At 37.3% G+C, this 17881-nt stretch overlaps 2 protein-coding genes across 10 annotated transcripts in view; one reads left to right on the top strand and one right to left on the bottom strand.

Annotated features, from left to right (window-relative positions):
* jakmip3 (Janus kinase and microtubule interacting protein 3) overlaps positions 1 to 6418 on the bottom strand; it is a 43628-nt gene extending 37210 nt beyond the window's left edge. For 4 of the 9 annotated variants that reach the window (XM_047816930.1, XM_047816929.1, XM_027163066.2 and 1 more), the window contains exon 1: positions 6016 to 6418. The gene's annotated coding sequence lies outside the window, so the exon portion shown is untranslated. The remainder of the gene's footprint in view (positions 1 to 6015) is intronic. The other 5 variants (XM_047816931.1, XM_047816938.1, XM_047816934.1 and 2 more) reach the window with 2 other exon arrangements.
* Positions 6419 to 10679: 4261 nt separating this feature from the next.
* bnip3 (BCL2 interacting protein 3) lies at positions 10680 to 17802 on the top strand. Its single transcript, XM_027163085.2, has 6 exons — positions 10680 to 10952; positions 12408 to 12564; positions 12753 to 12831; positions 13019 to 13125; positions 14434 to 14583; positions 15961 to 17802. The coding sequence occupies exons 1-6, from the start codon at positions 10910 to 10912 to the stop codon at positions 16004 to 16006; spliced, it is 582 nt and encodes a 193-aa protein (XP_027018886.2). The 5' UTR covers positions 10680 to 10909; the 3' UTR covers positions 16007 to 17802.
* Positions 17803 to 17881: the final 79 nt, after the last annotated feature.

The raw sequence follows: 17881 nt of genomic DNA, 5'->3' as shown, positions 1-17881 counted from the left end.
TTATACATATATTTCTGTGTGAAAAAATCTGTTGATCTGTTTTTATGCTTTTCTTAGAGTCCATAATGAGAAAAAAAATTAGCATTTTTCAGTGAATCATATTTTGTCAGAATAAAGGTAATCTCTCAGTAGGGGAAAGTCATAAAAAGCAATAGTGTGCTAAAATCTCTTTGAAACACATTCTGCACAGACTGCTGAGACATGGTATTGCTTTAATACATGTGACATATTCTTTCAGCCTAGAACCCCTGACAGCATGCCACTGTACGCTTTTGAAAACACAAACATGAGCTACATTTTAACAAGCCATGGGCACACTGAGCATCAGTAATGGTCATACTGCTTAAATCCCAAAGGAAAGCATAGGAAAAAATGTTTAATTACAGAAAATTGGTCTTATTACTGAAATTGTATCTATGGAAATAAGGGCACCATGTCAAGAACAGATAATGTATTGAAGGTCATTTTTTCCCCAGACACATTGTCCCTGATAATAGATTAAACACAGCCACTGTGTGGTTACTACTGAGTTCTATTTGTACTTGGTGTTTGTTTCTAAAATATTAATTCTCTTTGTGATTCTGAGCACAGACCACGGAAACGCTTCTACATGTTCTTAAAATATATCTAATACATCTCATTTGTTTTCTTTAGAACTTATATGGTGTAAAGGTCAATATATGTAACTTTTTATGCTAAATACAAGGTCTTGCTTTTTGCATTCAATAGGTGTTCATTTCAGAATTACAGTTCTTGCTTAAGAGTGAATAAAAATATCTGTATGAGTTTCTTACAGTTAATCCTGTCTGTATGCATTAATCCTCTTTAAAACATTGTCTGATACATAATCTAATCAAATCTAATACATGACATTTCCCTAAGCAATAGAGCTGAGAGACATTACTGAAATTGTAGCTGTGAACTTTCTAGTCAAGCACATATGCAGAGTTTCCTTGCTCCGAGATTGTATTAAAGGATGCTGTTTTAGATCGTAAGTATGTAGCTGAATGAGACTAAAAAATAAAAATCAATTAACAACAACAAAAAAATCAATGTAAGTGAATAAAGTATTTTAATTTAAACATAAATAAAAAAAGCAAAATATGCAACATACAATAAATAGCAATATCAGAAAGATTAACTTATAGTGATCGTTTGAATAAATGAATGAATGAATGAATGAATAAATGAATGAATGAATGAATGAATGAATGAATGAATGAATGAATGAATGAATGAATGAATGAATGAAATATGTTCTTATGTATCTTGCTTTAGTTTTGCTTTAGACCTGCAGCCTCCAGGGTATTATTTAATATTCATTGTTTGTTACTTTAACTTGATAAGAAATCACATTTATTCCTTCATTCATCTGTTCATTCATTCATTTATTCACAGTAACTACTTTATCCTGGTCAGGGTCACAGAGGATCAGAAGTCTATCCTGGGAACACTGAGTGTGATGTGTGAACAAACTCGGGTACAGTATCCCATTCCATCGTAAGACATCATGCATATACACACATTCATTCACCCATTCATTCTTCCTTTGGAGCAATTTATCGTCCAACTATTGCCATGTTTTTGGCAGGAGGAACGAAACTGGAGAACATCCATGTCAGTTTACTGGGCCACAATCCATGTCAGTTTATTCAATAGGTTTAATCTGTAGATTAAGTAGACTTAATTATGTGATTCTTGATGCTGAGCGACTCACTGTTTTATATATAAAGTCCAACAAACATATACATCAGAGCCTAACATGGTAGTAGCTGGTATTACTTTCTTCAGTCTGGAAAGGTGGCTATAAGATAATGGTACAACTTGAACATAAGATGACAACTGAGGTGAATTAGAAAGTCTAAGTTTTACACTTCCGATTTAATAAGACTTTATTAAAGAATTTATTAAAGAATAAATTATTAAGAATTTATTTCATGCAGTATATGCATGCCTCACAAAGCTAAATTATTTATTTTGTGTTAAAACAAACACAAATTATATGGGATAAGGGAAAGGTTTATTAATAAATTCCTTTTAATATAAATGCACAATTTATTAAATCAGATTATATGTATCAGATTATAGGAAAAAGCAGAACCCTAGCTACAACATGAGTGTGTGTGTGTGTGTGTGTGTGTGTGTGTGTGTGTGTGTGTGTGTGTGTGTGTGTGTGTGTGTGTGTGTGTGTGTCAGTGAGTTGATTTTACATTCATGCCCTAAAAGCGTGAATAGCACATAAAATCATGGCTTGCAGCCAAATCATAATGCAGCTAAATTTTCTTCTCCGTTTCTGTCATCTGCATTCATGAGCTCTTACATTCTGGGTGCAAATTATTCCTGACACTTTATTCTAGAAAATCTCATCTAATTGTGTTCTCAGAAAACAGGAAGTCACTTTAAAATATGTAAGTGCACTACTGACTCACAGCTTCAATACATTCATTCATTTTCTATCGCTTATCTGAACTTCTCGGGTCACGGGGAGCCTGTGCCTATCTCAGGCGTCATCGGGTATCAAGGCAGGATACACACTGGATAGAGTGGCAACCCATTGCAGGGCACTCACACACTCTCATTCACTCACTCACACACTACAGACAATTTTGCAGAGATGCCAATCGACCTACCATGCATGTCTTTCGACCGGGGGAGGAAACCGGAGTACCCGGAGGAAACCCCCGAGGCACGGGGGAGGTGTGAGGCAAATGTGCTAACCACTAAGCCACCGTGCCCCCAGCTTCAATACAGACTTGATATTTTCAGGCCAAGACTACAGTGCAGGAAATTAGCAACTTGTAACAACAATGCTTAAATGAGCATAGATCAAATGATGATTTAGTGCTGCCTAATATTAAACACCTTCACTATTAAACACCCTAGTGCTCCCAGGACAGAAGCCAGGACAGAAATGATGTCCTTTCTTAAGCATACAAAAATAACAACACTTTTTTTTATTAATTTTTAATATTGATCAGGTCTCTGGTTCTTGGTGGAAATATTTCTCTTATATGACTTATTTTGATATTTAATGTAACAGATTGTATGTAACAGATATACATGTTAATGTATGGGACATAGGGTTGCGAGTTTGATTCCCAAAGTTTGCGTTTTCATCCCATGCTTAAGGGGGTTCCTCTGGGTATTCCAGCGTCCTATCTCATTTCAAAGACATATGTCATAGGCTGAGTGGCATCTCTACGTTGTCTGCAGTGTTTGGATGGGTGTGTGATCGTGCCCTGTGATAGCTGTCCAGGGTGTCCCCTGCCTTGTAAAATAAAATATACACAAAATGGATGGATGGATGGATGGATGGATGGATGGATGGATGGATGGATGGATTTGGTGAAGGGATAGATGGATTATCCAAATTTATCCAGAGCACATGACTAAGAGAGCATTAGATTTCATGGTACAAAAGATAAAGCATGAAACAGGAGGCAAAATTACTGCATTAATGCTTTCTCTCTGCCCTCTGTCTCTCTGGAAGTGTGATGAATTTGTGATCAGCTCTGTTTAGTTAAGTTGGGTTCATTTTGCCTAAGGAGAAATGGACAATCCTCCTGGCATCAGTCTGTTTAGAAAGACTTACAGTACAGCTCCATGACATACAAGAGGCTGGAGTCACATCTTAATAACCACTAAGTACCAAAGACAGACACGTCTTAGTTATAATGTCAGTCTAAGGGCATTTGTTGTAATATACTGTATATATATAAATTAAGCTCAATTTTTTAGAAATGTAATTATTTGTCTGACTTTTATTAAAGAGGCTAAATTGATGTAAATATGGAAGAAAGTGCAGGGATGTTTTCATTTGATGGTATAAATATTTGGGAAAGTGTACTATAATTATAGAACTATAATGAACTTTATATATTATTGCCACAGTGTTTAAAAAGTAGACAAGAACAGCTTTTGCTAAAATTTCCTCTCATGTCTGTCTCATCCTAAGCCCTTTATGGCAAGTGTCACAGGACTAGATTATAATATTCTAGCATTATATATTCGCATATTAAAAGTTTATCTACTGAATTTAATTTTGAGAAAACAAGCTATCGATTTTGTTGTTGTTGTTGTTGTTGTTGTTGTTGTTGTTTCCTGAATGGTTGTCTGTGGTAATCCCTCATATACTACAGATGCAGTAGATAAAGATTATGAAAAATGCTGACGTATTCCTTCCTGTGATGTGATGCGGAAAAATCTCAGGGTTTTCATCACAGCAGGAGTGAAATGCTTAGTGTACTGAATGCTTTAAGACATTTAAATGTTTCTGTCAGGGGAAAAATGGAGCATGACTGTGAAATATGGTAAGCAAGTGGATTTGCAGCTAGTTACAGGCTGAATGACATATAAAGGGGCTCATTGTTTAAATTATTCAAAAGCTGTAGATTACCAAGGTACAACACTAAAAAAAAAAAAAAAATCTAAATAAACAACAAGACAATTCCCAGAGTGAAAGATTTGTAGGATTATTGCCACTCTGCATGAGGCAATTTTGAAACAAGGGTGATTTAACCCTTTAATCACCTCTAAGCACTATGACTCAGCATGTTTTGAGGGCTGTGAGGACTATTCACTGTGTAGTTTTCATTCATAATTCAGTTTCAAACACACACCACATTGAGTAATGTGTTAAAGAGCATCACTTATTCAGAGGTTGCTGATTTATACCCCCTCAGAGCCTGGGGTGGGTCATTGATCATGTGACTGAGCTCACCATTCAAATTCATTCAGTATGACGATGGACAATTAGTGGATACTTTATGTAAGAGTAGGGATTTTTTTTGTTGTTGTTGTTTATCATATGTCATAATTTGTAGTTCTTCAGGGGTTGAAGCCCAGAGCAGACATGCGATCTGATCCCTTTATAATCAGATTACATGTATAGTGTAAGGAGTAGATACAAGATACAAGTATCTACTCCCTAGTAAATACGTTTTGCAAAATAAAAGAAGGAGGAATTGCAAAAAGATTGAATAACAAATGATAAAAATTAATAAATTCTATTATTTTTTATTATTCTTTTATTTATGGTCTATTCAATAGTTAAATAGTAAAAAAGAAAGAAAGAAAGAAAGAAAGAAAGAAAGAAAGAAAGAAAGAAAGAAAGAAAGAAAGAAAGTCTAGAGTTGATCTTCTAGGAACATGATTTCTTCAAACCCACAACAGAATGTGTGATTTTGTAGGTAAAATACAAAAAACTTTCTACAATGATGAAACCACTACAGTGATCATCGATGAATATAAAACCTAAATCTAAATACCGAGATCCATTTTTCCATCTAATTATTAAATTTATGCCTATAAGATTTGAGCCAAACTCACAAATCCCCTAAACAGGTGAACTCTGTGAACACTAATCAATACCTGGATGATACATTTAAAACTTTAATCTCTTCATTACAACCATATATATATATATATATATATATATATATATATATATATATATATATATATATATATATATATATATATATGTTTATACATACGTTATATATGTGTGTATGTATATATAGCTATCATTCCAAAAACATCTCCTCAATCTGATTAGATTATTCAATGATTTGACTTGGATAGGATAATTTAAGCACTTTTACAGTATTCCACCATCCAGATGATATTAAATCATTGACAAATGCATTAAAAAACTAGATGCAAACCTGGACAAACAGCATCTTTTTGTCAGAAACAGGAATTTAAAACAGACAGGTCAACTGAGGAGAACCAGCCTTTAGCAATACAATCTAAGCTCATATCTGTCTAAAAATAACCTGACTGTTGGAGCATCATTGCTGTAAAATGTATTTACCAAGTTGTTGCAGCTATACAGTATCTGATACAGGATCCTAATTTCTCATTTGCTGTGGCAGCTTGCGGTCCAGCAGGCCGTGATCAAGATCGTTAACAGGTAAGCTGCATCTCTGTAAAATGCGTATGATCCCTGCTATCGGCACAGAAAATAGGAACAGTTCCGCTTGAATGCATGCAGAGAACAGCAATAATGCCAACCTGCAGATCCTGATCCTGATTGTGCTGCGTTTTCGATCTGCGTGCTGCAGCCGGATCCTCCGTCATCCTCAGTGAGTCGTAGCACACGCTCTGAAACGAGAACGGATGTGCTGTCATGCCCAGAGCTTCATACGGACGTTTCAGCATCCCTCTGTTCTCCTCTCATCTCCTCTTATATCATTTCATCTCAGTTTTTTTTTCTGTCCTCTTCTGCAAAGCCAGAGAGGATGGATGCAACGCCAAGCACAGCCGGCTTCACAACTGAGCCGGGGGACAATGATTCATCAGAAAGAGCAACAGTCAGGAGGAAATAAAAAAGAAAGGAGAACTGCCAAAGGAGGAGTTTTGGAGTGGGAGATTTTTGAAGGAGAGAGAGAAAGAGAGAGAGAGTGAGAGAGGGAGAGAGAAGGGCTGGGCGCTTACCATAAACACACCCTCAACCCTGATGGAGCGCGGGATGAAGCTGGCAGCAGAGTGGAGGAGAGGAAGAGAGGTGGAGGAGGAGGAGGAGGAGGAGGAGGAGGAGGCGGTAGCAGCGGTCAAAGCACATGCACATACACAAACATCTACAGACATATACACAGAGGAGCTTAGCAGTGTGTTGCAAGACACACTGTTTGGATGCACGACGCTGTGAGCTCAGATGCTGTTATCTCCTGGGGAGCAGTGTGTGTGTGTGTGTGTGTGTGTGTGTGTGTGTGTGTGTGTGTGATATAGAGAGAACTCATGGCTCTTTTCACCACCTGCTGGCCACTACGCTGCATGTGCATGGGAAAAATACATGCACAAATTTTCAAACATGATTTAAAAAAAAAAAAAAAAAACATTAATAATGCCATAATGTCCAGCTCATAAATATCTGTTACACTGGTGTATGAACAGGATGTCACCTGACACTGACTGTGTGAACCTGAATTGTATAACAGGAATAACCATTATCACACACACACACACACACACACACACACACACACACACACACACACACACACACACACACACACACACACACACACACACACACACACACACACACACACACTCCACTCCTCCAGGTGGTGCTAAAGAGACAAATGATGTACAATGGGATTATTCTAGTGACATACATTATTATCAGCAAGGAAGTTTGACATTTCATAAAAAAAAATTCCTGATAGTTTAATAACAGTTCCTATAATAATCAAGAATGAGTAATGATCTGCTACTGTAGTTTGTGAATAGATTTACCAAAAGATCTAAAAGGCTCCTGCATAACCCAAAAAACTTTAATGGATTGATAAGTTCTCTAGACAAAACATTAGTCACGTGTCATTTCTTTCCTAACACTTGGTTACATTTCCAGTTGCCATCATTTGTTACAGTCACTACATTTTAATTAACATTATCTTTTACTTCAATTTTATTTATTTTTGCTTTATTTTATTAAAATCTACAGGGTGACATCGAGTGATGCAGCTGTTTAAACATCTAGGGGAGGTTCATACCACCACCTGGGTGCAAGAACAGAGAAAAGTTTTAATGCATGTCTTCATCGTACTCTGAGAGATGCTGGGATCAGTTTAGTAATGCTAGAGGATCAGAGAGATCATGGTGCAGTGTTGGGTTAGATAAATGTTTTGAGGCAAGTGGGTGTTGAACTGTTTTTGACTTTGTAGGCATGAATCAAACCTACTCCCATTGGTTTCTGGCTTTTTGGACACACTATACATATAACAACACATGCGGGTGAACATATTATATAAGCATCACATAAATGTGTTTTTAGACCTGTCCTGATTGTGTAATTGTACCTTTTTATAGATCACACATTAGTAAGTCTATCTAATACCATGCAGTTACTTACAATTGTAATTACAATGTAACTACAATGCTATATGCATTTATGGCATTTAACGTACAACCTTTTCCAGAGCAACTTAAATTTAATCTCATTTTTACAACTGTGCAATTGAGGGTAAAGGGCCTTGCTCAGGAGTGGCAGCTTGTGGGATTCAAACTCACAAGCTTTTAATCAGTACACAGTAGGCTACCTATGAATTACAGTCAAAATTACAGCCTTTTTTTTAATACATTTTCAACTCAAATATGATAATATTTGTATAAATGATAAATGTTCAGTATCGAACAGAATTATGTCCTTACCACAAAGTCAGATGTGTAATAAGATGAATAATTACATTTATATAAATTGCTGGTTTTCTGATAGGAACTTTCTGATTGTAGATGTGCATTTAGAGTTACTTATGCTGCAACCCGCCAAGAAATGACAACTTACCCCAGATTTAATTAGCTGTATTGGGTATGTAACATCTGGGTAAATGGTTAACTGGTAAATATGACAGCAATACAGGAAACTCAGAGGAAGAGTCTATTTCTTGTGCTAATTTGATGAGACATTGTGAACCAATATTCTGGTTTTACTTTTAGTTACTGTACTGTAGGAAATATCGTACTGTAAGTAACTCTATAAAAGGTAAACTTTAAAACTACTCAGTCGTTACTGTGTTGTTAGGTTACTGTCAATTTAAAGATTTAAGGATCTTACAAACACACACATTTATAATGGTATACAGTATAGACACAAAGATGTACAATCATCAAAAAGGTGGAATTACGGGCTGAAACAAATAGTCTGGTAGGAGTTTAAGTAAAGCATAAAATTCTTTATTCAAGTCAAGTACAAACTTATCAAGTGTAAAATTGACTTTAAGATTCATAAAGTATGAATGTGAACTCAAACGGTTAAGGGTCTTGGTTATTCACTGGAAGGTCAGGGGTTCAAGCCCTTGGCCCTCCAAACTGCTACTGTTGGGCCCTCAAGCAAGGACCTGAACCCTCTTTACTACACGAGTGTTGTATCATGTCTGACCCTGCGCTCTGACCTGTGTCCTAAAAAATACATCTGCTTCGATTTATGTACTAATCTTTGTTACTGACGATAAATTAGTGCCTGTTTCACCAAGCAACTAAGGAATGTGGAAAAACATTAACTTATGCTAACAAACTTTAGTTTTATTCCTTATCTTTTAATGTTAGCTAGGTCGATAACTCAATTATTATACAAACTAGCTGAATGTTAATTGCTGGCTGTCACAATACAACTTGCCTTGTTAAATAAAATATATTCATAGCAGTATAAGGTCTGGATTAAATTTGTTAGGTCCTGTTGACACATCTGTTAAAGATTTGTTAGTAATAAAAAAGCTGTAAAATACACATCATGACTTTAGAAATAGATTTTAAAGGGAAATATAGTTATGTAGCACTCAAATAGAGGAAATTATCCAATAATCCAATAATCCAATAAAGTATGGATAGTAAACAAAGACTTTTGCCACACCCCACATCTGTGTACATCATGCGTGTTTACATACATTATAGCATGGAGTTTCTGTATGCACTGGCAGTACACACTAAAAAGATGGAGCAAGAATTTTTATGTCTAGCTCAACCAAAGTATTTGATTTAGCCTAACTGAAGGTGGGATATGGTAGCCTAGTGGTTAAGGTGCTGGACTACCAATCGGTAGGTTGTGAGTTCAATTCCCCTTTCCATTAAGTTGCTACTACTGGGCCCCTGAGCAAGGCCCTTAACCCTCGGTTGTATGAAAATAAGATAAAATGTAAGTCGCTCTGGATAAGGGTGTCTGCTAAATGTAAATGAAGGTCATATACTGCCCACTTATATTTTAGACATTAACTACAAAGGGTTTCGAGGTCATTTTTGACTTCTAAACGGCTTTTAATATTATAATTCTGGAAATTCTCCACACAAAAATCCTAAGGCACACTAAACCCCCTTCCATCTGTCAGTGGATCACCAGCTTCCTGACAGGCAGGAAACAATAGGTAAGATTGGGAGGTGTCCACTTTCCAGGACTTGTACGACACAAGATCCAGAAACCGGGCAGGAAAAATCATCACTGACCCTTCGCACCCTGGACACAACAACCTCTTTCATCACCCTGATCAACAACTCACCATAATTATATTCACTGCTTCAAATCTATAAATACTGCATTATCAGGACTGTCAGTCATCAAATCATCTTTATATATTACACACATTACTGCTGCTATATATTGTACAAAAAACATATTGCGCAATATTGTTATTTGCACTCCCACACGTTATGTACATAACACTTCATGTTCATATTCTATATTCATATTTAATACTCATTCTGTCTATATTGTATCTCATCGTCTGCATTGTCTTGTATAGTTTGTATAGTATAGTGTTATTTATGTTTGTACTTTTGAGAGTCACAAACAGCCGAAACCAAATTCCTTGTGTGTGTCAACACACTTGGGCAATAAACCTGATTCTGATTCTGATTCATCTTCAAAATAAAATAAAATAAAAAAAAGAAAGTAAAACAACAGTCTTTAAAAATGTGACAAGCATGACTTAATAATAATCACGTCTAAATGCACTTGTAATAACTATTTAATGTTTTTGTTATTATTTATTATTTATTATTTATTATTTATTTATTATTTATCATACCTTTCGGTATTTTACCAAACCTGGCAACCTCGTTTGTAGTTCACAGACTTTATGGGCGGGATCTAGAGGTTCTCAGCCTGACGGGCAGCTATTTCACCAATCAGCGCACACCAGCAGAGCAGCTGAAGCTGACGTCACGGTGTTTGTTCAGGTTTTATATTGAAGTAGAACCGATTCCTGAGTCACCTGAACATACATGTGCGCTGTCTATGCGGCATTAAAGACTAAACCTGATGCGACCAATGCGTCTGTGTACATCTCTCTGTCTGAACACGACCAGGCTCTATTTAAACGTCATAGATAATAATAATAATAATACTAATAATAATAATAAGCAGCTTGAAGGAGACTGTATTGTTTGAGGTTTGACTGGACCTTCTGCCATCATGTCGACAGATAAACAAAGTCTTCCAGAAGAGAACCTGCAAGGTAAAAAAAAAAAAAATCGTTATTTCTTACAGCTTCTTAATATATAGAATGAATAAATGTCACGTCAACATGAGAGGGATTTAACCAGAGCTGCATTATTAAGTGTTTGGTTGTTATTGCTGTTGCTTTGAAACCTTTAGGGTTAAATAATATGAGAGGGATTAACAATAGGAGTTTGGCTTAACATTATTGACTTATTATTATTATTATTATTATTAATAATAATAATAATAATAATAATAATAATAATAATAATAATAATAATAACAATAAATGTATTAATTTATTATTATTATTGTTATTATTATTATTATTATTATTATTATTATTATTATTATTATTAAGCTTTATAAACACGTGATTAACGCAGCGACGTAAACGTCTATTAAAACCCTCCGGTATATTATTATTTCTGTAAATGTGTATGTGATGGGCAGTAGATTAACACCACCACCAACAACAACAATACCAGCATGGAGGGAGAAACGCATTCCTCCATTCAGACTATGACGTCACAAGGCGGAGTCAGTGCTGCGACGTGATTGGCTGATGAGCACACGATGAACGAGCAGAGCTATTTACAGCCTATATTTACACCAGCTTAGACACACCTGTCCTTTGTTGATCTGGTGCCCTTCATCTAATATTCGTATATGTCTCTATCCTTATAATATCAATGAATATCATTAGAATCATGAGTTGTATTGGCTTTGTTCATGTGCATGATGTCCATGGGGGGAAAAAAAAACAGATCCAGAATATCAGGGCAATATCAGCCGTGCTTCCTAGTGTCTGTAGCCCTGTCACTGATGATGAGGTTGTTGTTTTATTATTTTTCTCCTCCCGCTCTCTTTCGACGCCGCATTTCAAGCCCTCCGTGCCATGACTACCCACCATACTCACCCATGGTCATATGACAAAATAGGAGTTAACAATAGGAGTTTGGCTTAACATTATAATACAAATAATTCACAGATTAAAATATATTAAAATATATTAAGATAAACTAACTTGAATGAATGGTATGTTACAGAGGACATATATTTGTTCACCAACCATTCAATTTCGTGACCCACCATCACTGATTAGTAGTAATATTGGTATAATACAAAGTACAGTGCATAAACCAATCATGACACAAATAATCCCTGTGACTTAAACCCTGTTTTGCAATTATAGTGTTAAGAGGTAGAATTATAGTGTTATAGAGGATACGGTATCATTACGTTAACTGTAATAGTAATGCAAGTGCATATCTAACAATGTAAAGACCTATGCACTTAACCTTCAAAGTGTATTACTTTGTGGCATATCTGGTGTCCTCAGTAAAAAAAACTGAGGCCCAATCCTTAATATGGTCAAATAGGATAAATATTAGCCAAGGCCTATTTACAACAGCAGCAGACTGACATGAACAATGTGTGAATGTTGCTTTTTATGATGGCATGATTGCAGGCTCTTGGGTGGAGCTGCACTTCAATAACGGAGCTGGAGGGCCTCCTAAAGCAACAGTAGAGGATCAGGCTCCCTCTGGAGACATGGAGAAGATGCTGCTGGACGCTCAGCACGAGTCTGGCAGGAGCAGCTCCAGAGGGAGTTTACCCTGTGACAGGTCTGCCCTAACACAAGGAGATTAATTAATATCCAGCAATGTTCATTGCTTTTATGGTTAATTTATTAACCGAGCTGAAACTCAAGGACGACAGAATTTGGTAGATTTACAGAACACCTTTTTTTCTGAAAATATCAAAGAAAATAAAGAGACTCACATTTGAACGTCGTCTTCTTTTACCCCTCTAGTCCTCCAAGGTCCCAGACTCCTTTGCACTTGAGCAAAGGATCAGAGATCCACAGCTCAGCAGAGAAAAACAGCTCACAGGTATATTTTATTGACGCTTGGCTCTAGAATTGACTGAATTTACTCAGCCCAATTTAAAGGTTTTGATATTAGTAAAGCTTACTAACAAACCTGCTGTAGGTGTGATTACTGTATTATTAGCATCATAATCTTTGTAAAAAGGATGAAAAATGTGCTTACGGTAATTAACCTGTTTTGTTTGGTTCAGTCCGATGAAGACTTTCTGGAGAGGAGGAAAGAGGTCGACAACCTCATGAAGAAAAACGCTGACTGGATATGGGACTGGTCGAGTCGACCCGAAAACATCCCACCCAAGTAAATCATGCACTCGCTATACAGTTTGATGATTTTAATAATTGTCTGAACTCTACTGATAACTCTATATTGTGTAGCACATACTGATTACAACATCACTGTCATTATAAAACAACTACAGTTGTTGCTGGTGAGCAGTTATAGGAAAATAATCAATTATGGTGATTAGCAATTTGTAAACTGAACAATTTTGTCTGTTTAAGGTCATGTTTAATGATGTGACACTTCTACAAAACAAGTTATCAGTCCCTGTTATCAGATGTTAGGGCAGGTATACACAGGCGTCTGTGAATAACAAACAATGCGGCTTGCTACAAAAAAAAAAAAAAAAACTTTAGCTCTTTCTGACTTTCTCAGCCAGAGGAAATCTACATTATTTAAATGCAAAATGATCAGAGGTCAAAAACCTACACTGTGTTTTTGGCAGTGTTGTGCTGCATAATAACATATACAGTACACAAGGCCAAGGTTTTTTTTTAGGAATCTGGAAGACAGTGCATCCAAGGCTTGCTGATTTGCTTTAGGGAGTGAAAGGTAGCCGTCTGGTCCAAGCCCAGTGAATAGGTACTGTTGCATTTAGTATTTCTGGAAAAGCTCTTAATGATAGAACAGTGTCAGAAAACACAATGCATCACAGCTTGCTGCGTAACTGGAAGACGGTCCACTGCCGAATGCACCTACAATGGGCACGTGAGCATGAGCACTGAACCATGGGCAGAAAATTTGTGATTCAACTTTAGGGGCTACTTCCTATCAGGACACTTAATATAGCTTCTTGTGGGAGGGGATTAAAACTGAATGGAATAATGTGTCGGTGTGTCTTCTGCACATTTACCCCAAACAATTCTTTTTCTAAATTATAAAAGCTAAATGTTAGTAACTTTTTGCTCCATCGTGTTGTGTGTGTTAGGGGGCATGGTGGCTTAGTGGTTAGCACGTTCGCCTCACACCTACAGGGTTGGGGGTTCGATTCCCGCCTCCGCCTTGTGTGTGTGGAGTTTGCATGTTTTCCCCGTGCCTCAGGGGTTTCCTCCGGGTACTCCGGTTTCCTCCCCCGGTCCAAAGACATGCATGGTAGGTTGATTGGCATCTCTGGAAAATTGTCCGTAGTGTGTGTGTGTGCCCTGCGATGGGTTGGCACTGCCTTGATGCTCGATGATGCCTGAGATAGGCACAGGCTCCCCGTGACCCGAGAAGTTTGGATAAGCAGTAGAAAATGAATGAATGTTCTGTGTGTGTTTTTAGGGTCTGACTGTTTAAAAGAAGAGAGAAAATATTTCTTTGCTTTTTCTTTTTTTTCGTTTTCAGGGAGTTCTTGCTGAAGCAGCCAAAACGCTCCAGCACCATGAGTATCAGAAACACGAGCGTGATGAAGAAGGGAGGAATCTTCTCTGCTGAGTTCCTCAAAGTCTTCCTACCTTCTCTCATCGTCTCTCACATCCTCGCCGTGGGGCTCGGGTAAGTGACGTCCACCACACAAACACGTTTGTACAGTGCAGATGAGCTTCTGTGAGGCTCAGCCGTGATTCGAGTTCCCGGAGCTGTGCGGCAGGGATTAACGCAATTCTTAATAAACGTACTCCCTCAGTTGTAATGGAGTTAGAAAGTGCTCTTGATTATATATCACTCTAAAGTCTGCCTTAAACATTGAGTTCCGTTGTGATGTGGCGAGTGTGACAGCCTTAGCGTATGACGTACATCATTTTCTTTAAATGATGCAGTAGACAATCTGCCCATTTAAGTGGACAATTGGACAAAAAAAATAGGCCCTTACAGCATTAAAACACTCTACTAGGTACAAGTACGCATGGCCAGTTCAAAAAGGACCCCATGAGCTTTAGAACTTGTGTTTCTGCACTATAATAATAATAATAATAATAATAATAATAATAATAATAATAATAAAAGTTCCCACATAAAGGGTTTTATTTTTTGTTCTGTAGTGGCTTTCAGATTTTTGAGAGAAATACTTTTCTGGTAATATGTTTTACATCCATAGACATTTACATTAAAGACACAATAACAGGATGCTTGTCGTGTCCTGATAAATACACACAGCATAGATAATGACTGCACTTAGGACTCTAATATGTGACAATTCTTTGCTATGGTTTTTCAGTTGGCATAAAGATCATAACCTAATTTGGTTAGAAATACAGTAATAAAGTAAAAAAAAAAAAGGCAGTACAATCAGGAAATTTTACATTTCTATACCCCAAGTTAACACTCGGTGACGACTTGCCTTTTTTCTTTTTTCCTGCTATCCAGATCCTAGAAGTCTGATCTCCTATATGTACTGTTTATTGCATTTGTCATGGTTTATGGCATTGTATTCGTCTGGTGAGAGAGTGAGTAAGCTGTTATTGACCCCTCACTTCAGTACAGTCAGCTGTAGAGGCTTTGGCACGATAGCACACTTGATCCTTCACTTCTTATCTGCTTCTCTCATAATAAAAAAAGAAATAAGTTCCGAGTGAAACATTGAAGGTGAACTCATGGCGACGGACAGACCTCAGCAGCCGACAGCGCGTTAACATAAACGTGGCTTGATGTCTAGTCAGAAACTGATGCGATATTTAGGCCAGATTCATTATTAGTAATTAGAAAAATAGCAAAACCATTCTGTCTGAGGATATCAAAGGAGCGCAAACGTCACATCCTGACTTTATAAGAACTCCGATCACAGTAGAGAATCAGCTGAGAAATGTTCATGATGAACCTTAATACTGAAAAACCTTACGGGTAGAATTATTAAATACATATGAAACAGAACCTACTGCTGTAATCCTGCATGCCTAAACACTTTATATATTTTTATCTCCTCATATCTCTCAGCGTGTACATCGGACGGCGCATCACTACTTCCTCCAGCACGTTCTGATGGAGAACCCACAAACCCGGTCTCCGGCTGCTCCTTCGCCACCTCACCATCTTTGCTGCTTTGTCTTAAATCGGTGTTTCAGTAGATCCAAATAAGTCAGGACCGCTCGAGCCGTTTCCACTCGCGGGGCGGGTACCGTGCTACACCGCCTTCATCCCACTCTCTTCGTGTATTCCCCTGGCTCGCACTCTCTTACAGTCCCACCTGCACTGGGAGGCCATTTTAGATCTGTAGACAGAGTAGCGTTATCTGTGCTCCACCTTCATCAACCTAATTTCTTGTTCAGATAGAGAATCTGAAATAGCAGTCATGTGAAATGTAGATGTAAGGAATTATACTACATCATGAAGAGTTTAGCTCTGGCTTAGGACCTGTAAATACTTCATGAGAGAGTGGGTGAAAAGGTAAGAAGATCAGACTGTACAGGTTTCAACGAGATTTTGCTAACATAATGGAACAGCACAGCTTTTGATAAATCATATCAGATGAAACAAATGCCAAAAATTATAGCAGCAATCACTCATTTATGAGAAAGAGAGTAGGTCTGTTTGCTGAGTACAAATCAGAGTGAAGTTTATGCTTTTGGTTCACTTTTAGTTTGATTTGAGTTCACAATGCACTGAAGAACACGAATAAAAAAGCGATAAATACTCAAATTCACGTGAAAACTCAAAGAAAAAGGGAAAGAAACTTAACTGAAAGTGAAAAGCACAGCACAGAGAAAGTGTGAAATTAATCTAGAAATTTGATAATTATAAAATAGCAAAATTGTTTCTTGGTAGAAATTTCTAGAACTTAACATTTCACCTTTGGTCCACAGCTCAGTGTAGCACCCAAAATAAAAAAGGCAGCTGCACACTACTCCAAGTATACTACAAGTTTGATTCACTTCCTGCAATCGAACTACACGAGCGTATGTGGAAACGCCTCAGTCAGACGGCTTGCCGTGGTCCGATACCCTGTATACGGTGGTTGTGTAAAGATGTAAAGTTTAGAGTTCAATTCAAACAGAGTAAACGGCACACACATCAAAGCGCTCGACCCCAGCGATCAAGCTGATGCGTTCTGATAAGTGTATTATATTTATTGTGAGATCATGTCACGGTAATCAAACCCATGTGGATTAAAGGTGCCACATCTAGGATGTTAATATCTTTAGGATCTGAGTGGAAAAAGGAGAAGAGCAGCTTCTCACTGAGGGGAAGCTTGAACAGAACAGTCTGGCTTAGTATGGAAACAGCTGTAGTTCTGTCTCCACACACACACACAAGACTAGTTAGCTTACTACTTGGATTTCAATCTTTACAAAACTTTGACACGTGAATGTTAAGATATTTTCTTTGTTCATTGCTGTGATATTTAACTCAGGTAAGCATCTTGATGGAAAGACGGAAAAAAAAAAAAGATGCATTGATCACTGGCCAGATCCACAGTTCTGAAGGCCAGAAGAGCCACACCACCACCACCACCACCACCACCACATTAAGTGTACTCAATAAAAACCCGGTAGCTCAGTGTAGAACAATTCATATTACATTAACGCATGCAAAACACAAACACAAGCACGAGCTCGTTTCCGATGTCCTCTAACTAAAATGTAGAGATGTCCAGATCCGAACCTTAAGATAAAAGTTCAAACGTTGTAAGGTCACCTTCTAACTGCTGCGATGACCTCTCATTGGAATAAGTCAAAGAGAAAAAGGGAACACGATGTAATTTAGTGCATGATGTGTAGAGTGTAGAAATCCATGGTTTTGTATTTTATGTGAAAACCAATAAATCAAATGTTATCAGTCCATGTTGTTTCTTTAACTGCTTGTCTTTACTGTAAACTCAAATAAATAAAAAAGGATGAAAGTTAAGCTTTAAGACACA

The sequence above is a fragment of the Tachysurus fulvidraco genome, chromosome 8 (assembly GCF_022655615.1).
Source record: "Tachysurus fulvidraco isolate hzauxx_2018 chromosome 8, HZAU_PFXX_2.0, whole genome shotgun sequence".
NCBI classification, from domain to species: domain Eukaryota; kingdom Metazoa; phylum Chordata; class Actinopteri; order Siluriformes; family Bagridae; genus Tachysurus; species Tachysurus fulvidraco.
This window is presented reverse-complemented; position numbering and strand designations above follow the sequence as displayed.

Excerpts from the sequence above, each read along its gene's own strand:
- bnip3 (XM_027163085.2), top strand. The coding sequence starts at position 10,910 with ATGTCGACAGATAAACAAAGTCTTCCAGAAGAGAACCTGCAAG. Across the intron at positions 10,953-12,407 it reads TCCAGAAGAGAACCTGCAAG|GCTCTTGGGTGGAGCTGCAC; the intron begins GTAAAAAAAAAA and ends GCATGATTGCAG. Across the intron at positions 12,565-12,752 it reads GGGAGTTTACCCTGTGACAG|TCCTCCAAGGTCCCAGACTC; the intron begins GTCTGCCCTAAC and ends TTACCCCTCTAG.